The sequence below is a fragment of the Cryptosporidium parvum genome, chromosome 4, assembly GCF_000165345.1.
Source record: "Cryptosporidium parvum Iowa II chromosome 4, whole genome shotgun sequence".
Classification (NCBI taxonomy): Eukaryota; Apicomplexa; class Conoidasida; order Eucoccidiorida; family Cryptosporidiidae; genus Cryptosporidium; species Cryptosporidium parvum.
The window spans coordinates 14,417-37,396 of NC_006983.1; the positions used below are offsets into that span (position 1 = coordinate 14,417).

Genomic DNA, 22,980 nt, shown 5'->3' on the forward strand with positions numbered 1-22,980 from the left:
TTATAGTTAATTATTTAAATGTATTTTTAAGTCAAACTTACGTGTTGATTCTCCAAATTGTTGAGAAGAAAATATTACCCTAGCTCCTTTAGCTCTAAATTGGGAATTCTTTACGGCTGATTCAATTCCAAGAATTCTTATTGTATTCATAACACATTTTCTTACTTCTCCCAGTAGCTCAGTTTCATTTTCAACAGGAATATCAGAACTTGATCTATAACCTTTAATCTTTGGAATTAAGTACCTCAAGGTTTGTCCTTGTGGTTCATAAAAACCAGCTGAATAAAGGGTTTTACCGATATCTTTTGCCTCACAATCGAAGATGTTTCCTTGTTCGATTAAATAAAGCATCTGTGCAGCAGCTTCTTCAGGAAAAGGTGATTTAAGAAGTCCTAGCATGAAATTGGTTTGTTCATTATCACCAAGTTTGTGTTTGTAATAAAGAGACAATCCATCATTAGATTCTTTTGCATCCAAAATCTGCTCTTTATCGCCATATAATTGTTTATGCTTGTTATATTGATGAATTAAAAAAAATGTATCAACAAATACTTGTTGAATCATAAAAAAAGCTGTTCCAATATGAAATGTCATAATTGTAATCTCAATAATAAATTCAAATTTTGGATAATAACTATAAAAGCAAAGTAAACAAGGAATAAATATTAATGTGAAACCGGAAATTATTGTATTAATATTTAAACTTGTAGAAAATATCCACCAGGGCTTATCCATTCCATTCTTTTTACTACTATCACTGTCATCAACTGGAGAAATAATACTTTCAAAGAATACTAGTATGGAGTAAATTGAAAGTACAAAGAGTATTAAATATCTGGCAAACACATAATTCAGATTTAGAACATTAATTATTCCAGAGATAATGTAAAATCGAACTGATTCCCAATATAAAACTGAAATTTTATAACCAGAAAAAAGAAAACTGCTACTAATTGTATACAATTGATTTTGTCTGATAATTTTTTTACGAATTACAATACCAGAAATTATATTTATGAGTGGAAACATTGTACAATAATAAATATATCCAATAAGTGCATCGCTATTAAGTGTTTTACAAGGTAACAAGTAGCATTGTGATTGGACTGTACCAAAACCTGGAATATTTGTACATGTCATAGAAACTATAATAGACCAAGAAACTGTTGAATAAATAAGTGTCAAATAGACTTGAGAAGTACAAATAAATCTGTATGTAGACTTTTCCGTTTGATCCTTAAGTATTTTATTAAATTTTTCTAATCTTGCGGATGATTCCATAACTTTCATCCTGTTTAACTCGGTTTTTGTATCATTTTCTTTATATATTTTGTTTACATCGATTATATGTTTAATAGTAAACGTAATAAATAAGATTGCAATACCAAGAATTGGTACTGAATTAGCAATAAACAAATCTGCATTTGCATCAGTTAAATTTACTTGGCCAACTGATTGCATGATAATTGGAAATAACTTAAAGAGGCATTTTGACGGAAAAATCCCCAATGGGAGCCATAGATTAGGTGATAGAAGTTTTATTATTTTGAGATAATGGATAAAGAATTCATCCATATTTTGAAATTCAGAATCCTTATACTTAACAAATATACCATATGTTGTGCTAATGGAAATGAAAAATAGTAAATTCTTAAATTTAGCAATTACTGCAGAATTTCTTCTACTTAGTGCTGTATATTTTATAGATAATTCACTTACTCTTGCAATACCATAAGAAATGAGTAATACTAACATAATCATTCCAATAAAAGCCACCAATAACAAATATTGATTTGGGCATTCAATACATGATTTATCTAATCCATATTCTAATGGGAAGTAGCCGCTTGTGCATGTATTACATAATGGACCAGTATATCCTTCTTTACATCCTTTGCATTCTGGTAAGCAAGCTTCTTCATGAGGACATTTTATTACTATACCAACATAATTATCGCTGAACCACCAACCTCCATTTTTAAGTTTTTCGTTAGTAGTACAATAATTGCTATCAAATTTTCCTGGGCAAACATATTTTTGAGAATTCAAAGGACATGAAATACAACTGTTAGTTGACTCTAATTTAAAAAATCCTGGAAGGCAAATGCATGAATCTAAACTGTACAAGCCGGTATCTCCATATGTACTGGAATTTATTGGACAGTTTACACAAGAATATAAATTGGTAGTTAACCCCACAGTATTTTCTGGGCAAGGTGTACATTGATTACCATCAAAGTAGTTGCCCTTTTTGCACGGAGTATCTGATGAATTTATGGCATCAATCAGTCCTGAAAGGAAAATTAAGAATAAAGCCTGACTAATTAATGAAAATCTGGCTTTGAATCCATTATTTTTTTTAATCATTTTCACATTTTATTACCTATCCACATTGATTTTTTATGAAAGAATATTTCAAAGAACTTTATTTTGAATAGATTTTTTTAAATTGTTAATTTTACTTTATGATCTTATAAAATTTAATTTGGAGTTTACAAAAGAGTCAGATGAATAAATATTTTACCAATATTGTTAGTAGTTTGAATATTTGACTTCTTAAAATAAGTCATCTTACATGCAGACCGCCACCAGTTGGCGCCATGCATTAACTTATTAAGATTTAATTGTGAATTGAAAAATACATATGAAGAAAGGAGTTTTATTGAGTTGTTGGCGTTTAATACTTCAAAGTTATTAAAAAAATTAATAGATTTTTTAAATGCAATTTATGTAATTGTGCATTTATTGCATGCATTGCATGCCTGCATGATTCATGAACAATTATTTAAAAAAAAAAAAAAAAAAACTAATAAAACTGAATGCTTGAAAAATGGATCTAAACATTAAAGTAATACAAAGTATTTGATTACAAGTATGATTTATCCTATTAAACATTAGGTATGGACTAGAAATTCTATATTGATCAATTTTATTTCATTATCTTTAATTTTCAGCCATTAGGAGTTAATGCTATTAGTATTATTAACCTGTCACTTTGTTTTGAATTCATAATTAAATTGATATATAATTTATACTTAAAAAACATATTGAATTGTTTTTTTTTTTTGATTTTTTTTTTAATTTTTTTTTTTACGAAATGACGATTATGGGAGGGTAGATTAAACAACGAAAAAAATCCTACTGAATATTAACAATAGAATTATACATGAATTAACTTTTTTTAACAATGAAATTAAATTTATCATTGTTTTTTTTCTGGTTAATTGGAACTTTTACACTAATATTTTTTCAAACTTCAGAATGTATACAGATTAACAGTATTAATTTATCTTCTAATAGAACTATTTCCCACAACCAAAAATTAGAAGAAATTAAAGAACACTTAATAACAAATGCTACAAATAATTCCACAGAAATAAATGAAGAGGTAAGATTTAAATTCATTAATTTTATTTTTCCAAAATTTCATTTTTTAGGTGCTGGATAATACTATAGAAGAGCTTACTGACCTTTCTAATGAAATTGAAATGAAGCTTAAAGAATTAAAGAAAAAAGAATTAATGTAAGTTTGAATCAATAGTCGGTATATTTAGTTAATTTTCTAATTTAATTTCTAATAGAATGGATGTTGATAAGAAAAATATTGGCGTATTTGCAAGCATCACAATGATTGCTCTTGTTTTATTATTTTACCTTGGTGTGGCACATATGGAAGACGCATTGAAAGATGCAAGTATTCTTAATGGTGATATCGTTTCACCTCAAAATGTAATATTTGACCCAAGGTGGTAATTAAAGAAAATTTAAAGAATTCAGCGTTGTTGTATATAAGACTTTGGAATTCCCCATCTTGAATTCAAGAAATCATATAATTGTGAAACTACATTGCCTTGAATAATTATCCCCAAATTGTTATTTGATGGGTACTTTTTTATTTGAGAAACTGACGCAGAACAAGCAAACTTTTTCTGGCATGACTCTGCAACTTCTTGAAGGTCTAAATTGAAATGGCTTATAAATGGGCTAATAATAGTAACATGCTTTCTAGTTCCCATTCTAGACTCGGTATAAATTTCAATGATTTTACAAGGTCCTTTATGTATATTTGGTTTCTTCTCAGAATCAGGATCTGCTTCATTCCTAATATAATGAAATACTTTCAAGAAGTTTGGAATCTCTTTGTAAGCCAAAGAAATTGGTATAACTTTATCCTTAGCATAGTTAGATTTTCCATCTAAATGCTTGTGGAATAAGTTGACGAGGACTTCATCCAATTTTATATTAGAAGGCTTTCCTGAAAAATTAGAGTTTGGATCGTTTGTTTTGAGATCATTAGAATTTATATAATATTCCAATGCTGTTCTTGCATCTGCAATTGTAATAAATAACTGTTCTTTTTCGCCTCTGGATGTTCTTATTGGTAAGATTCTACCAAGATGGTGTATTTCTTTAGAATTATAATAATCAAAAATTGGAAGGAAGCTTTGTTCTGGTTGGTATAGTGAGACAACTTCGAATTGCATATTTCTTGCCTTAATTGGCGCACCTTCAACTCCTGAAAGCTTTTTAGGTTTTTTTTTAATTGGAGGTAGTTTTGATGAGATTTCACTGTTCAAATTATTTTCAACCATTTTAATAGCCTCTTCATCGTTAATATCTACAATATTCAGCACTCCTCCTCTTCCATGCTTAATTAAGAGAATGTTCTTCTTAGAATAATATTGGAAAAACTTCTGAACTTTTACAAATGATGATTTTTTTATGTCAATTTGAATTCCGTAATTTTGTAAACAGAGCTTTGAAATCTTATTCCAAATAGCTGATGAATCTGTAGGCAGTAAAGCTTTATTAGAAGAATATTCAGAAATTACTTTTAATAGTAATGTCTCTAATAAAAAATCATATGCTTCTTGAGAAAGATCTTCATGCTGTTTTTCGCAGTAGTTTTCATCAAGGGTATGCACAGATTGAATTTGTGGTGATATTTCATTTTCAGAAACTTGAGACTCATTAGTGTGTTTCATTAATAAATTTTGATTTTCATTAAAAATTACATCTTTTTTCTCTAAAGTAATATTTTGAAACTCTTCGATGACTTCTGAAGTTGTCTCATTTTCATTATTGTTAAAATTGGTTTCTTTGTCAGAATTTAAGTAATTTCTTTCGTTGAAATCCATGCTTCCTTCTAATGAAAGAGTGTCATTACAATGGTGAATAACCTTCAACACCTTACCTTTACGAGCGCTTAGATCTGAAATATCATTCCAATCAACTAAAGAAGTCCCAATTGCAATTGGAAGATTATCACCAACGCATTTAATTGTCCAAATCTGATCCTTTCTTATGTTTTTTAAATCGCTAGTCAGTTCAAAAATTATTCCACCTGCCATTAGATCAGCTCCATTAAATATGAACTGTTTTGCATTTCTTAAAATTATTATGCTTGGGATAGAGAATAAAGAACTATGAATCCATAGAAGGTGCATTGTAGGGAATAATCTGTCCATATTTAACTCAAATAGCCATGGCAAAGTGGCTGGGAGACTTTTCAGATTTGATAGATTTGGACAGTAGTTAAACTCTGAAATAATAGTTATTTCATTTTCAGATTTATTTTCTGAATTTGACTCCATATATTCCTGCATTTCTGAGTTAATTGTTTTTATTTCGAATTTATTTTCTAAAGATTTACTTTCAATCTTCTCCAAGTTTGATATGTTTGAGCTGCTAAACAAAAAATTAGATTCATTTTCAAACTCTAGCCTGTAAATAACGCCTCTTTCCGTTTTATTTCCCTCAAATTTCGTAGCAGTAATCTTCAAATCATTTTTTTTTCTTTTACCCAAAATTAAATCACCAATTTGAGATTCTAGAGTAAATTGCTTTATTAAACGATCTCTCAGCTGTAGAACTGCACGGCGACCAATCAGGGTCTCCCCACTTGTTTGGATAACTTTTTTTTTGAACATAAGACTTTAGTCTTATTTAAAAAAAGGCATCAAGTCAGATAGTACAATAATGTTGGCGCCAATTTGACTTTTAGCGGTATCTTCATTATTGGATTTAACTAAATAACATGAGAATAAGCATGCCTATTATGAGAATAAAAAAAGAAGGGAAATAAATATAAACATTAACAATAGTTGGCAATATCTGCATAAGAAATTTATATTAGTAAGAAGTTAGTTTAAAGCGAATATTAGTTTGATAGAAAGACAAATTATAATGATTGGCATATTTGAACCTGAGTTAAAAGTTGTAGAGCTAATTTCCCCAGTGGGAAAATGGCTAAAAGTTACTAAAACAGTGAGTAAACTTAATGAAATGAACCCAATAAAACAGAGAAGCACCTCTTTGTTGCGTTCTTACTCTAACAGGAGTACTGAAACAGAAAATTATGTAGTAAGTAATGCAGATAATATTGGGAATATCTTTCAAACAACGGAAGAGGATCTCTATATAGGATATTTAGGATCTGTAAGCACTAAAGAACCAGCTAACATCCAAGGAATTACTGAAGGAAGTTTTTTCAATGCCTATGCATTACTAGGAATATGGCGTTATGATAAAGGAATTACTAAATGTCTATTTGTTACAGAAGCGGAATTCATCACAGAAATTGGCCAAAATGAGAGAATATACAAGGTTAATGATGTTTTATTTGTATCATTGATAGCCAGTGAAAAAGAATTTTTATGCAAAAATATTGGGAAAGAAAATGACGAAGCTAATTCTGAGGAACAGTTCGAGTATGAATTCGAGAAAAAGATTGAATCTGTAAGAATTGCTGAAAATATGATTCTTTCAATTTTTAGAAGAGGAGGATTTTATTTTTCAACAAATCCCAACGTTGATATTACAAGAAATATTAGGCAATCAATAAAATATGCAAGTAAATCCGGAGATCTTCCTGAAGAAAGATTTTGCTGGAATTACAACTTTCTTATGCCTTTGTATGAAGGAGGATCAAGCACTTCAAAATGGGCAACTCCTTTATTATCAGGGTATATTGGCTTCACTAGGTTGAATTTTGAACATACAAATAATGACGAAATGCAAGAAAACACTAAAGTTGATTTCTTATTAATTTCGAGAAGAGATTGTAGACGGCAAGGCGTTAGGTATTTATGCAGAGGCGCAAATTCAGATGGTAATGTTTCTAACTCTGTAGAAACAGAGCAGATTATTTTGGTTAGGAGGCCTGAATCTATTTACATTTACAGTTATTTGCAATATAGAGGCTCAATACCAATAGTTTGGAGGCAACCCCCAAACTTGAAAAAGACTCCACCTGTTGAAATTTACAAAGGAGAAAGATGCCAACAAGTTGTATTGAATCGTCACTTTAATGAACTTTCAAGGAAATATTGTAATCAGTCTGGAGATGGAGACTCCAACATTGAATCCGAAATTAGAGAAAATAGTAATGGAAAGATACTTGTAGTTAATTTGATTGATTACCGACAACATGAATTAAAATTGGGTTTGGAATTTGAAAAATATCTTGAAAAAGTCGATATTAATGACATTTACTGTGATTCTGATTCGCTATTGAAAAAAGATAACAGTTCTGGAAGACCAATATTTAAAGATGAAGAATGTAATAAAAACTCAAATATTAAATTTTGTTGGTTCGATTTCCATAGTGAATGCTCAAAAATGAGGTGGTCAAATTTAAAGTTCTTAATTAAGAGACTTGTTGATATTGGAATGGACGACTTAGGTATTACATCTTTAGAAATTCAATTAAGAGATAAAGTTGGAGATTTATCTCCAATAATTGGTATTGTCCAAGGACATTATTCTAGTTCAGACAATGAGTTTAAAGTTGTAATAAGTAGTATTCAAGATGGGATTTGCAGAACAAATTGTATTGATTGTCTAGATAGAACGAATGTCGTACAGTCAGTAATTGGAAGAAGGGTTATCCATAATATTTTTAAACAACTTCAAGAATTGAAGTTAATTACCTTTAGCAATACTAGTCAGTCTGAGCACGGGCCTGCATTCGAACCTTTACCAGGAAAAAACTCTTTAAATGAGAAAATATTCAGACAAATATGGAGTAATAATGCAGATGCTCTTAGCAAGCTATATAGTGGAACTCCAGCACAAAAAACAGATTTTACAAGATATGGAAAGCGAACAAAAAAAGGTGTGATACAAGATTCAATTTATTCAATTATTCGATTCCTTTTAAATAGTCTAATAGATGGTTATACCCAAGATGCGTACTATGTTTTTACTAATCAATGCAGTTCGCCAAATAGTGACTTAGGAATTAAGAAGAATATTCACAACCGACTTCTAAATAATAAGAACAAGTATTTAAGTCCTCCTGTAGTAACAGCAATTGGGCAATATTTGATAATTATTACATTTCTACTGCTCTTGCCAATAGTTCAGCTTTTATTCACATATTCTCAAACATTGACTGGTAATTTGGCATGCATGCTTTTGGACATTATTTATATTCCTTCAAAATTGTTCTTCCATTATTATGATACTACGAACACCCAATATTCGTATTTAAATATCATCCCTACTTTTGCAGATTATCTTTCGAATCAAAATCAATGTTCAATTTATAACATTTCTGGTAGAGTGATTTCAATTTTTCTAGTTATCTTCGGATTTATCCAGTTCCTTAAGTTTAAAGGTCCGAAAGCAGCAACTAAACCTCTCTTAGATGAAACAAATTCTCAAATCTGGAAAAAACAAGAAAGCAAAAAGTAATATCTATTATGGAAAGTATAGTTTTTAAAGCTATATAAACCTGTTTATTTGTTATATAATCGCATATTAAGAATAATTGAGTTTTTGTATTTCCTTCTTTTTATTTTCCCTTATTTGGAATCTATAGAAGTCATTATATGTTTTCTTCTTTTCCTTTTTGTTGATTTGTTTCTTTGTATTAAATCCTTGCGTGGTTTTGTTGGATTCAAAACTGTGAATAACTGTGCCATCTGGTGCCTTTTGTTTTTTGTTAACAACTTTAATGAACCCATCTTCGTCTGGGATAGTCGATTCTAACTTTAAGTTCTCTTCCTCTATTTCTCTTTCAATATCATAATTAGTCATATATGAGTCAACCTCTCTTTGAAGCAGAGTCGAGTTTACTCTTTTATTTGTAATCCTCATAAGAATATTTTTGAACCTTAAATCACTTCTACCTAACAAAAAGTTACTCGAATCATTAATATAAAGCTTTCTAATAGAATCTTTATTATTAATTATTGAGTCATCCTTTATTTTTTGTATTGAATCTATCTCGTTAAAAACAATATATACCCAAGAATTTTCAGAACCAGTTTCTGAAGTCTTAATTCCCATCTTATTTCCATTAGAGTCATATTGATTCACCGTTATCTGTATTTTATAAAATATTCGAAATAGTTAATTTAGTGAATTAGGAACTTACCTCTTTAATAGAACCAAACCTTTCAAAAAGATCAATAATTGAGTCTTTAGTAAGAAAAATAGGCACGTTATAGAGTAATAGACTCTTTTCCTCGTTATTTATATTGAAAATGTCTGAGTTGCCATTTGTATTAGCTTGATTATTAATTCTACCTATTATCTATCATACGAAAAAATGATTAAAATATAAATATTTAAAATGAAATACATAAACTTACCTCCAAATAAACAGGACTATTTCCATTAAATGGAATGTTGAACTGAACAAGTTCTCCTCGTTTCTGTAACTTTGACTCCAACTTATTCATAGTTTTTAATACAAAAAAAAAGATTAAATGTCAAAGGCATTCATAAATTTCGGCGCTTTTGGCGCTGCTTGATATAAAAACTATTCAGAAAATTAAGCATGTAGAGCTTTTAAACAAAACCAATTTTGAAATTGAATTAAGAACGAGATAATTATATTCATTATTATTTTAAGAGTTATAGAGCTTGAATGCACATTCTTATCCAGCTCTTGACTAATTTCCTTTCAGATTATTATATTTTTTAATGGCTACAAAATATTGATTTACCACTCATGAGCGAATCAACAAATGATCTAGCATTAAATGATATATTAATTGGAAGCAGCCTAGCAGGATTTGTTGGTAGACTAATACTCCACCCATTTGACACTTTGAAGACCCGAAAGCAAATTCTAGATAATTTAGAAATTTTTAATTGCAAGAGAGTATTTTTAGGAAAGAATTTATACTCTGGAATTCAAATTAGTCTACTTGGTGGAATTCCAGGAACAATGTTATATTTTTCGTGCTATGAATATTTAAAGAGGTTAAAGTTCAAATTTATTGAAAATAGGGATTTAACTAACTTTATTTCAGGATTCCTGGCTGAATGTGTTTCTTGTATAATTTGGGTTCCAGTTGATATTTGCAGAGAAAGAAGTCAATTAGATTATTATTTGAAATCAGTTAATGGAAAGAAGCCATTTTCTTATTCTGACTCTTTTGGAAAATTCAATCTAAGGGGAATTAGACACTTTTATAAAGGATATATACCAACTGTTGTATCTTTTGGTCTGTTTTCTTCTATTTATTTTGTGATACTTGAAAGACTCAAAACTAGACAGTTTAAACAGGATCTGAGTGAAAATAAACAACTACTTCTAAGCTCAATAGTTGCAGGTACGCTTAGTAATAGCAGATATCACAAATTTAAGCACTTAATCACAATAATAATAATATTTTGCTTGTTTTAGGCGCATTAGCATCGGGAATTACTTCACCAATAGATTTAATTAAAGTGAGACTACAGATAAACCACTCACACGGATATAAGATATACAATTACAATAATTTTTTAAGTGCATCACATGAAATTATGAATAAAGATGGGATATTGGGGGCATTTAGAGGATCTTTTTATAGAATGCTATTCCATTCTCAAATGACTGCTATTAGTATTTTGATTATTGAAAATTGGAAGAAACTTTGCCAATTTAAAATCACTGGTGGCGCCAAATGTGTTTAAGTAAATTGTAAGTTTGACCATTTTAATAAAATGAAAAAAAAATAACAAATTTAGAATAAGAGAGATTATTGACTAATTGTTGTTATATGAGTATAAAAGTTTACTAGGTTTTTCTAATTTAATCAGGTACAAAATGAGGGAAGATATTGAATTATTATGTGAAATAATTAGTACTCATTTCGGAGGCTTGCCTGCAATAATTATTAAGAAATTAGTGGTAAATGGGCCACTGCCAATGGACAGGTTATACCATTTAGTTATTAAGGACAAAGAATCATCTAAGTATCTATCCTCAAATAGCAAAAATAATTTTCTAAGTTTTAGAAATTCCATGATGTATTTAGTTCATCACTATTGCATAATTTATTACGAGATATCAGATCCAAATATAGAGTTAGATAACTCAAAAGAAGGAAAAAATGTTGTTTTTGAGGTTAATATTGATCATGTAATTTCAAGGCTAAGATTTCCGCTTTATATGGCCCATATTGAGAAATTATTGGGAGAGACATGTAAATATATTTTTATGGAAGTAATTAAGCATGGACGAATATCTACTAAAATTCTAATTTCAGAACTTTCTGAAACAGTTGAGAATATAGAAGAAAATATTAATTTACTTATTCTATATGATTTTTTACTTATACTAAATGATAAAAACGAAACAATGAATGTAACAGAATCCGATAAAAATAATGGTAAGAAAGCTTTAAGTAGCGCATTTACAGATTTATTGTTTGATTACAATGAAGATTGTTTTACTAATTCAGAATCAATTAACTCTAATTTCCAAGGATCAACATTTAGTAATGTTCAAGGCGAATTTCCAAATATTGAATCTAAAAAAAACACTTCAAAATCTAATAGTGGTTATTTAATTAATTCTATTAAAAATAAAATATTGTCAATAAATATTCTCGGTCTAAATAATTCTATCTATAGCCAATTTATTGAGGAAATGGTGAGAAGTAGATATAATAATTTACTTTCATCTATAATAGTACGCGTTATGTCAGATAGTAAGGGTTTAAAGAGAAAACCAGTGGATGAAGGTTGGACTATTGAGGAAATATCTAATGAAATATCCGAATTTTTGGAGCTTAACCAGGCTTTAAAAACTGATCTTGATATTTCTGATGATTCTAAGCTAAAATCCTCTGTATTGAGGGTAATTGATGTTTTAACTAAGCATTCTGACGAATTCATATCTTATAATCTAACTTCAATGGGTACTATATATAAACTCAATATTTCAAAAATTAAGTCATTAATTAAGTACAAAGTTCTATACGAGTATATTGGGCATAGAGTTGGACAACTTGGTTCAAGAGTTTGGAGTATGATGTGCAATCCACATTTGATTTCTAGATGTGATAATATTCAAGTATTGGATTCTGATAAAACTAAATCTCTTTCTGAATCTGGACCGTCTAGATCTTCTAAAGTATTTGCTCCATTTCCAAAATATGATATTAAAAAAAGAGTTTATTGGGACGACGTTACTTTAGCTGAAAAGTGTCTTTTACCTAACAATATTGCAAGAAACTTGCTCTATTCTCTTGGAAGTGAAAAATTCATTCGAGTTCACAACTCGGATACAGTAACCATTGACCATTCTATTAACTCAAGTCAAGACTTAGTTAATTCATCCAAACTTTCTATGGCTGATTCAGTAAATACGAATTCTTCGCAAACTAACAAAGTATCCTATAATACTATTTCACAATCCTCACTTAGTAAACATGGGATATTTTATAGTACTTGTATTGAAAGCACTGTCAAAGAAGTGCAACTCAAATTTTATAGGATACTACTAAATATATTAACAAGATGCAAAATTCAAAATGATCAAATTCTAAATTTTGAAATAAGATCTAAGCATCTAACTCAAATTGAGATGGAGTATCTTGAGAAACTATCTTATGGACTAAACTATTTATTCAATAATATTACACAGATTGACAGATTCCTACTCATTTTAACTGTTTAATTATATATTAAATGAATATAAATTACGTATAATTATTTTAAATTGTTTTTTTTTTAATCTTGGTTTTGTAGTAGCTGTTAAAAATAGATTTTCTTAAAGTTACTTTAATACTTCCTTATTACCTTCTAATAGTTATTTTTAAAATAAAATTGTTGAATATTTAATTTTTTTTTGTCGGTACTATTTTTCTATTTCGTTGATACCGGCAATATTAAAATTTCGCAAATTTAATTAATTTTTTTAAAAAAATTAACAATTTAATGGGAATAAATAAGGCTTGTTGGAACTTCAAGAATTAATATATGGACAAGTTGAATAATAATCCAAAAATACAAGAGCATTGGCTTTGGAAGAAAAATGTACCTTTTATTTATGACTACCTATTTATTACGCCCCTCAGGTGGCCAACATTGACATTTAGCATACCTCCAATAAGATTTAATAGCGAAGACATGAAAGCTGAAGAGGCGAATTCTGATATTAGCAATGACTCTGAAATAAGCTTATATGGTCAACTATTGATCTACGGAGCGTATTCATCTTCAGTTCCATCTAATATTGAAGGAAGAGCTATTGATTCAAATTCACATGAAAAGTATATAACAATCTCTATGTTAGATACTCCGAATTTTGATGTTGATCTTCTAATGTGCGATGATTTACCAGATGGTAATTCCGACAAGAAATTAGAAAAACCTAATTACTTATCTCCTGATATAAATTCTATATTTAAAATAATGGTAAATGATGATCCTATAAAAATTTGCTCACGATTAGATGAATCAAAAAATAGGATTTTAATTGCTTCAAAAATGCTAAGAGGTGAAATATGGTTTCATAATATTGGAATTGAAGAAATTTGTGATGAGACGTTTAAAGTTAGAGCAAGAGCAATTAATTCTAAAGAAGAATCTGAAATTGTTTCTGTATATAGCTCAGATTATGGAAACGACACAATATTAAACCATAAATATAACTCAGGCAAGTCAGGATATGGAATGGAATGGGGAACAACAAATTCCAATTGGTTATTAACAGGAAATGAGGATTCTTCACTCTACATTTTCGATGTAAATATATGCGAAGCAGTATTTAAGGATCAGTCATATAATATTAGTTGCGGAATTAATGATCTATGCTGGATTAATCCAACCTTAACTCCGAATATATTTTCAACAGTAAATCATCAGGGCTGCTTATCAATATATGATTATAGATGTAGCTTAAAGAACTCAAAATCAAATGTAAATAGTCCTATAAACAAATGGAGTATTTCAGATTCTCCTTGTGTTTCGATTTCGGCTCATCCAACAGTTTCAAACCTAATAAGTATAGGGGGGTACGATGGAACCATATATATAGTTGACTTGAGATATTTTTCAAATAATAAACAAATTAATGGGTTTCATTCTCATAACAAAGGCATAGTTAACAAGTTTAAATATAACACTGAACCTGTACACAGACTCGAATGGCATTCAGGAGGTAACGGGCTTTTGCTTTCCTCGAGTTTGGACGGAAAAGCTTGTATTTGGGACATTACTAGATGCAATAATTTACCTATTTGGGATCAAATGGATCCAAATATTACTAATAATTTCTCGAGCACCTCAAACTCATCTCCAAATAGTTTTAGAAAAAATTTAGAGAGCACTAATAAATCTCTTGATAATCCAGTAGATCCAGAGATTGATATAAAACGATCACTAAAGCTATTGATAAATAACAATTCTTCAAGCTGGACAAAAAATGAAAAATCAGATGGCCCTAATGAGCTAATAGGGGTACATTCTGGACATACTGGACAAATTACTGATTCTCATTGGATGTTCAGTCCTAATAATGACTCTTGGACTGTAGTTAGTACCGACACTTTAAATGGACTTCATGTTTGGTCCTTTAACGAAGCTATATTTACTTCAGAAAATGATCTAGTGGAACTATCTTATGCAAAACAGACGAAGTTTGATCAATCCATAATATATAGTACAAAAGATTCTATACAAAATTTAGTCAACAGCCTATAACGATTTAATATATTTAGATAATTAACTAATTTCTAACTTTTTAATAGTAATGCACAACATTTCTTGTATTTTTTTCCAGAATTGCATCTTGGGCATTTCTTATTTGAGAATTTAGATATCGGATAATTCATTTCATCATCACTATACTTTTCTTTAGAATCTTCGATGCTATTCTCCATCTCTTCTTCGTCGCTCACTACGTATCTATTGAAAAGCTGTCTTTCTAATTGTTCTAATCTCAAGTCACCAAGTATTCTGCGGAAACCTTTAATAAATTACTTTACTTCTTTCGACTTTATTTATTAGTTAAACATACCTGGATTTAAAATTCCATATGCGCTTAATTGATTCCCATTCCTTGGATTGGAGGATGTATTAAGAAACATACAAACTATTGTCAAAATAATTACACCTCTATAAAATTAATTAATTAAACAACATTTTTTTTTTGTTTCAAACATTGTTGCATTGTTATAGTACATTCTCAATGTTACAATACTTGATTACGACAAAGTAATCAAAACTTACGAAGTTCCAAAAAAATAACCAGAAAGAAAGTATAATGAGAATAAAACCAAGTATTTGAATACTCTACCCTTCAAATACTCAATAATATTGGTATTTTCATCTTCCATTATTCATCTTTTTAAATCTATTCACAATGATTTTACCCACATAAGACAAATAGAACCCGCCAAAGATTCTAATTATTTTTTCTTCCATTCATGACATGTAATATATGTAAATATAGTATTTTTATTAATTTTTGAAATAAATAAAGCTAAAAAATCCAACATTTATTGGATTCCAGGCTTAATTAGTTGAGTTTAAATATATATTTTTTGTAATATTTCCTCTTTTCATATTTGTGAACTTGTAGAGCAGTTAAGATACGGGAAAAATTTGCGCCAAATTACAAAATGCAAGATATTGCACATAGAAATGCTATAGTGTGAGAAAGGCAATAATGCGCGTGGGGGATTGCATTTTATTGAATGCAAAGCTGAATTTACGAGTTTTGCGGTTAAGCATGTATTGCAAAAGAGATATTGTTGATATTTAATATTAAGAGTTATTACTAGAACGAATTTATATGATGCTTTAAGAATCTGGAATAAATTAATATTAAAAATATTAATAAGGAGAGAAGAGCAGTTATATAATATTCTAAGGTTATGATAAAGAAACAACAAAGCATGAGTTTTAGCTCATTGCAAGAAGCATTCAAACCATTAGAATATGATTCATTCAAACAGAATGAAATTTTTGAGCAAAGCTGGCAAAACAAAGGCGAAAATAAAATGAATTCAGGCGAATACATTAATATTGATAATTCGAGGCTCTATTCTTCGCAATTAATTGGAGGAGACTTAGAAAATATTAATTTAAATGGATTGGAAATGAAATTCGAAAGGGAAATGACAACTTTGAAAGAATCTTTCATACCAAATGAACGAGGATACCACGAAATTCCAAAGTTTTTAATGTCCTACTCTGATTTATACCAAAATCAGGCACCTAAATATGAAGGAATTGACGAATTTCAAAACTCAAAATTTAGCAATACACTACTTACTACTCAATCATCCTCATGTTGGAGCAATAATTTAATTGAGCAAAATTATTTAGAAGCAAATACAAATAAAATATACCGGCCAAAGGATGAAAATACATTTTTAGAAGAAGATGATGGAATCTTAGATGTACTAAGCCATGCATTAAGTAAAACATGTTTAGATGATGAAACGATTGAACAAATTAATTCTGGAGACGAGCCTTGTAAATACAACTTTACCAATAATATTTCCTCATCACCAACTTCATCCTCATCTCAAAAACCAATTTTACAAGCTTCAGGGTCAAGCTGCTCATCTTCATCATCAAACTCGAATTTGTCTTTAACTCCGTATGTCTTAGGACTCAGAGTTTTTAAGTTAATCAATTCAAATAAGAAGCAAGTATCTAACTTTCAGCTAAATACATATGATATTATGAATTTATGCTCGCAATTTGGTAATATAATTGATATAAGTATTAATAATGAGAGTCATTGCGTTACCTATGAGAATAGGGAGTCTTTAGAAAGAGCTTTAAATTCGCTTCAGAATCTTCAGATATCATCAGAAGGGGATTTTATTCATGCATATATACATCAAACTTCAAATGCAATGATTGGTGGACTGGAGAGATCAATGAACCTTGTACAAAATAAATGGAGTCACGACTTTAACCAATTAAATTTTCCGAATATTAAGGAAATGTGTGGTTCAATAAGTTTTGTTGATAATATTGGCATTTTTGGTAATACAACTACGAGTGCTTCTACATCTTGTCGTTCAAATACAGAAATCAGTGCATCAGGAGCTTCAACAACTACGAACACTTCAACAAATTCACCATGGAATAGTTTTGATAGCTCAATAACGACTTATGAGAGAAATCTTTGGACAGCTTGGTTACAAGACAACAAAAATAATCAGAATAATTCAATTTCTAAGAGTATTCTAAATGAGAAATGCGAAAACTCTAATATTATACAAGATAAGATTGAAGAAAATGATGACCACATTAATCAAGAAAAGAGTAAAATTAAACAAAATTCGAATGGAGAATTCCAAAATACTAATACTAATACTACTAGTAACAATAGTAATAGTAATTGCAATATTAACAAAGGACAATTAGGTAACCCAATAATAAGTAATGCTAGTTCATTAAATAACAATAGAACGAATACTATTACTTATTCTTCGATAGTTGGATCCAATTTAAACAAAAATAATTTAGTGAAAGGGGTTAGCCAAAATTCTAATGTCCAAAATAACGAAAATTCAGTAATTTGTACAAATAATTCAGTTGTGAATAAACCTAATATTCAAGATATTAATGCTTTTAAGTTAACAAAAATTATTGGTAAATTAGATGAATTAAATTCAGATACAGCCGAAATGAAAAACTCTGGAAACTTACCACCAATTATTACATCAAATCAATCTCCAACTTCTACTTCATCATCTTCATCTTCAGTCTCATCTCCTTCAGCAATATCAACATCTTGTCAAAATTCTTCAAACATGTTAAAGAAATACACAGCAAGATATGAGATCCAAATACCACCAGATAACCAATTTCAAATTGCAAGAAGAATTATTGGAACAAGAGGAATTAATATGAAAAGAATTTTCAAGTTAACTCAATCAAAACTTAGATTAAGAGGTAAAGGTTCTGGCTATTTAGAAGGTTATAACAAACAAGAGGCAGATGAACCATTGCATTTGTGTATTTCCTCTACAAATTCTGAACAATACATTAATGCAAGAAAGCTAGTAGAGCGATTATTATTAAAGATTTACCAGGAGTATGATGACTTCTTATTATCAAATAATGATGATCATAAAACTCTTAATTTACAATTAAAATTCAAAGAAACAATGAGAACTAAGCAATTGCCAACAAACCAACCCAATGGAAATAACAGTAATAATAATCATAATAATAATATTAATAACAATAATACGATTTTATCTGGAGTTGAATCTAATACAAACGACGATGATTTGTTGAATGAATTTAATTTTTGATTCAATGTTATTAAGATCCAAAAGAAATATTAAATGATGAGTAGTGGAGAAGCAATAAATGAAAAAATTAAAGGTTGGTTTATTAAAATAAAAACAAAACAAGGGTTATAATTTATAAAAGTAAACATTACGAACCTCACTCCTTTTATATCAATTCAATTTACCTAAGCTTTTAGCTGCATTAAATCGACGTGTTTTGATCTACAAAACATCTATCAACAAACAAAAAGAACTTATCTTCTCAAAGCAAAATTGGATATAAAGATTGTTTTATTACTTGGGAATTAATAAACTGGAATAATATAAAAATTAATTAATTTAATTTTGGAATAAAAATTTAAGATCATCAGAATTAAGTTTATTTAGAGCATTATTAGATGCTCCAACGGTACCGTCAAAAACAAGTTGTTTCTTTTCTTGTAGTTGAAACATTCTTTCTTCAATCGTATCCTTTGTAATAAACCTTAATGCAGTAACTTTTTTCTTCTGACCGATTCGATGAGCTCTTTGGAATGCTTGTAATTCAACTGCAGGATTCCACCAAGGATCAAGTAGAAAAACGTAATTAGCAACCTGTAAGTTAAGACCTTCACCGCCAGCTTTGAGGCTGATTAAGATTATTTTAAGGTCCGGGAATTTATTAAATGAATACAATATGCTATTTCTTTGAAGAATTGACATTGAGCCAGCAAGCATTACGCATCCAATATTTGCCTTTTTTAAGCGATAGGAAACCAAGTCAAGCATATTTGTGAATTGAGAAAATACGATTCCCTTTGATTCAGGATCTTCTTGCATCATTTTATTAACTTCTTCTAATAGTGTATCAATTTTTGTAGAGCTTTCGAACCCTTGAGTTTTAATTTGTCGAGTAATAAATTTATTTCTAACACAAGAAAGAATGTCTTCATTTTCTTGCTTTGGTTCTTGTTTAAGATTTTCTTTGCTAACATCTATACCTAATTGTTTAGCCATTTCCATTCTTTCAAGCTCTCTTTCAATTTGCTCTTGCATTTGTTCAGACTCCATATTGTCATTTGTATCATTTTCTTCGTCATTCATTTCATCATATCCGGATTTAATCTTTTTATTTTTCTTATTTAAATTCGAAACTTTATTAAAATCAATTGTAAGAGGTACATAGCAAACAGGGCATCCAAGAACTCCTCTCATTGTTTGTTCACCTTCTGTATCAAAATCAGTAATTATTTCGTCTTCCTGGGGAGCTTGTTCAATGTATTCTTTGATACATTTAATATGGAATCCATGTTTGCATTTACTTGTAACTCTTTGATCAATTGTAACATTATCCATGCAAATATAACATAAGTCTTCATTACTGTCAGCTCTGCTTTTTGACGGTATAACTTTTTTTGAGTCAAAATTTGTTTTTTCTTCTTCTGCATCGTTTAAACATTCAACATCCTTTTCTTCATCATTATCTTCTTCTTTGTATTCTTTTTTATATTCTAGATCTTTTTTGTGGTTGAATTTTCCATAAACAATTAGATATGGATGATCTACAGCTTGTCTAAGACGACTAATCAAATCAAAGACGTGAGCATAATTGTGCAAAACTGTTCCTTGATTAACATAAGTATCAAACTGAACTTTAGATCTTTGATATAAAGAAGTATAGAAATCTTTTTCTGGGGCAGAAAGCTCATTATTTATAACTTTAATTTCTAATGGTGGAAGCCTAACGTCTTCTTGTCGTTGAACTTTTGTTCTTCTTAGTAAAACTTTATCTAATACCTCCTTTTTAAGCCTTCTTAAGGCTTCAGAGCCTTCTCCAGAGAAACCATATCTTTTGATTGGATTAATAATTAATTTGTTAAAATATGAATAATGACATGATCTTGCATGACCACAAAACGAACAATATTTTAAATGTGTAACATAGTTTAATTGCCTACAATCGCAATCTACCTTATTGCAAAAGTTATAAGCATAGGGATGAAATCCAATAAATCTAACAAGAGAGTAGAGTTCGCCAACCCTATTTTGAAGAGGGGTACCTGTAAGACACCATTTTGTTCCTCTAGACTTTAAAGCAAAAATTGCCTTTGCAGTAGAAGTTGTTCTTGCCTTAATTCTGTGCGCTTCATCCAAAATAATGCGATTCCAGCTTCTTCCAAAAATCGCTGAATATTCTCTTAACTTTTGGATAATTTCATCCTCTTCATTATCATCTTCTTCATCATCAATTTCATCAATTTCTTCTACTACTTTATATTCATCGTCATCATCATCATCATTCTGCTTTTTTTTTTGGTTCTTAGCATTTTTTCTACGTTTTATATTCAAGTCTTGGGAGTCATCAGATTCGTCATATTCGGAATATTCATCAATTGATTCTTCTTCGGCATTATAATCGTCCTCGAATTCATCTTCGTACTTCTTCTTTTTTCTACTATTCTTAGAATTATTACTCTTCGTATTTGCTTTTTTATTGCTATTATGAGTAGACTTTGAAGTTTTTTTAGTATTTTGATTCAAATGATTCCCTTCATTAGAATTATTGTCAGGGTTATCAAGTCCCAATATATTTGACAGTTTATCCACGAGTTCAGCCTTTCGAAGAGATTTACAGTTATCATATAATTCAACCAAGGAATCCAATATTTGTCCATCAATATTGAATCTAGTAGATAAATACTCCTTGCTATTTTCAATACTTGAAAGGAATTCCTTTATAGATTTTACTGTCTCTGATTTTAAAGGCAGTTTAATTCCTCCCCATTCCAATAAAGAAAGTAAATTTTCTTCAGGTTCATCCTTTACAATTTCAGTCTTTTGAATTTTTTCTTCAGTATCGTTTTCCTTTAACGAATTACTAGAGTCTTCCTTTTTAACTAATTGTTGACTTTTTCTTCTGGAAGTAAACCAAGGCAAGGCTGAAGACAATGATTCATCGTCAAGTAAGTCTGCTTTAGCAAGTATTTCTCTATAAACATTGCTAATTGTTGGTAAACTACGAGCAATATCTTCCAACTGTTTTGCCTTATCAACACCTTCCTCTAATCCAATCTTTAAAGTTCTCATAGCTTTTTTTAAACCTTCATTTTTTCTTTCAGTAAGTGCTTGTTTAGCTGTTCTCATGGAGTTTGGACCACAAAAGTATCTAAGGTGAATCTTCAAAGTCCTTTTTAAGAATGATCTATCACAGTAAGGACATTTAGATTTGAATGCTGATGCAATCTTTCTATATTCAGCTTCCAATGTAGGGTAGGTGGTAATTACTACGTCAGCATCATCAATGTCAACTCCACCATAATCTTGTTTAGTACCTTTATTTCCTTGGTTCTTATTTCTTTTTGAACCATGGTAAATGTGTACTTTTAATGAACCAGGTTTTGTAAATCTTTCAATTTCCTGTTTCCATTGTAGCACTGCTGCGACAGGAGCAATTACCAAATTTTTTCCAATAACTTCTCCTTTTTCTGCTTTATTTGTAACAGGTGGAATATCATGTTCTAGAATTAATGATATTGTCTGAATGGTCTTTCCCATACCCATTTCATCAGCTAAAATACCTCCTCTTGCAGTTGATTTTTCCTGATTACAAAGCCATGCTAAACCTTCTTTTTGAAATTGTAATAATTCATATGTAAGTTTTATGGGGGTAGGTTTTACTTCTACAATTGAACGGCTAATTAGGTCATCTGAGTTTTCAATGGTGAATTCATTAGGATTTGTTATGATTTCTTTTGTGCACAAATCAAGAAATTCGTCCCTTATTCCAATAGGTAAACAACTCCAACCATAGGTAACTTCTGAAATTCTCCTCTCAATTTCATCTAAGTTAAATTCATGGCCTTGAATTGCTTTTTTAAGATACTTTTGCGAGCAAGGATTAATGTGGTTCCATCTATTTATTATCCCATACATTCCTCTTCTATCATATTCAGGCACACCTAGTCTATAAGTACCTTTTGTTATTGTTTTTCCACATACTGCACATCTAGATATATTACTCGGAGTCAAAACAGCAACAAATAATTTTTGTTCTATAATACTCTTCTGATCTTCATCCAATTCATCTATTTTTAAATTTGGTACCCATTCTTTAACTTTTGGCTCCCAGTATGCATTATTTAAAAGTACAATAGGTTTTCTGCTACTAAGCATTTCTCCCAAGTCAGGATCTGCCATTTTTTTTGTAAATTAGTAAATAATTGTCTTATTTCAATTTTCATTAATTTATCTATTTATCGATAATTATATCTGATTTTTCCCTCTTAATGCTTGCGACAATTACAAATATTTTTTTATACCGGTGTTTTAATATTAAACCGGTAATACACGTAATATATTTGAAACGTATTTTTATTATTTAAATTAAACAAAAATAAGATATATAATAAATATACTTGTGTTTATTACATTTTGTATAATGTTTGTTTTAAGTATATTAATAGATTAAAAACTTACTATCTTAAGAATTTCCGAAATAGTTTTGTCACGC

At 29.5% G+C, this 22,980-nt stretch overlaps 9 protein-coding genes across 9 annotated transcripts; 5 read left to right on the forward strand and 4 right to left on the reverse strand.

The window, feature by feature from the left end:
* Positions 1–6: 6 nt before the first annotated feature.
* On the reverse strand, positions 7–2,376 carry cgd4_60 (extracellular membrane associated protein with a signal peptide, an EGF domain followed by 10 transmembrane domains; the record flags this gene model as incomplete). The annotated part of the gene is made up of 1 exon (XM_625616.1): positions 7–2,376. A coding segment is annotated over one exon (2,370 nt), but the record flags the coding sequence as incomplete, so codon positions are not given.
* Positions 2,377–3,773: 1,397 nt separating this feature from the next.
* On the reverse strand, positions 3,774–5,930 carry cgd4_70 (conserved hypothetical protein; the record flags this gene model as incomplete). The annotated part of the gene is made up of 1 exon (XM_625617.1): positions 3,774–5,930. One exon carries the CDS (start codon positions 5,928–5,930, stop codon positions 3,774–3,776), a length of 2,157 nt encoding a protein of 718 aa, XP_625617.1.
* A 256-nt stretch (positions 5,931–6,186) lies between these two features.
* cgd4_80 (Sac1p family protein) lies at positions 6,187–8,697 on the forward strand (the record flags this gene model as incomplete). Its single annotated transcript, XM_625618.1, has 1 exon — positions 6,187–8,697. One exon carries the CDS (start codon positions 6,187–6,189, stop codon positions 8,695–8,697), a length of 2,511 nt encoding a protein of 836 aa, XP_625618.1.
* Positions 8,698–8,763: 66 nt separating this feature from the next.
* cgd4_90 (hypothetical protein) lies at positions 8,764–9,294 on the reverse strand (the record flags this gene model as incomplete). The annotated part of the gene is made up of 1 exon (XM_625619.1): positions 8,764–9,294. One exon carries the CDS (start codon positions 9,292–9,294, stop codon positions 8,764–8,766), a length of 531 nt encoding a protein of 176 aa, XP_625619.1.
* A 667-nt stretch (positions 9,295–9,961) lies between these two features.
* Positions 9,962–10,642, forward strand: cgd4_100 (hypothetical protein; the record flags this gene model as incomplete). Its single annotated transcript, XM_001388010.1, has 1 exon — positions 9,962–10,642. A coding segment is annotated over one exon (681 nt), but the record flags the coding sequence as incomplete, so codon positions are not given.
* A 405-nt stretch (positions 10,643–11,047) lies between these two features.
* On the forward strand, positions 11,048–12,904 carry cgd4_110 (hypothetical protein; the record flags this gene model as incomplete). Its single annotated transcript, XM_625620.1, has 1 exon — positions 11,048–12,904. The coding sequence occupies one exon, from the start codon at positions 11,048–11,050 to the stop codon at positions 12,902–12,904; it is 1,857 nt and encodes a 618-aa protein (XP_625620.1).
* A 299-nt stretch (positions 12,905–13,203) lies between these two features.
* cgd4_120 (WD repeat protein) lies at positions 13,204–14,931 on the forward strand (the record flags this gene model as incomplete). Its single annotated transcript, XM_625621.1, has 1 exon — positions 13,204–14,931. A coding segment is annotated over one exon (1,728 nt), but the record flags the coding sequence as incomplete, so codon positions are not given.
* A 1,175-nt stretch (positions 14,932–16,106) lies between these two features.
* cgd4_130 (RRM domain and KH domain protein (SPAC30D11.14-like KH)) lies at positions 16,107–18,512 on the forward strand (the record flags this gene model as incomplete). Its single annotated transcript, XM_625622.1, has 1 exon — positions 16,107–18,512. One exon carries the CDS (start codon positions 16,107–16,109, stop codon positions 18,510–18,512), a length of 2,406 nt encoding a protein of 801 aa, XP_625622.1.
* Positions 18,513–18,830: 318 nt separating this feature from the next.
* Positions 18,831–22,667, reverse strand: cgd4_140 (Swi2/Snf2 ATpase,Rad16 ortholog; the record flags this gene model as incomplete). The annotated part of the gene is made up of 1 exon (XM_625623.1): positions 18,831–22,667. One exon carries the CDS (start codon positions 22,665–22,667, stop codon positions 18,831–18,833), a length of 3,837 nt encoding a protein of 1,278 aa, XP_625623.1.
* Positions 22,668–22,980: the final 313 nt, after the last annotated feature.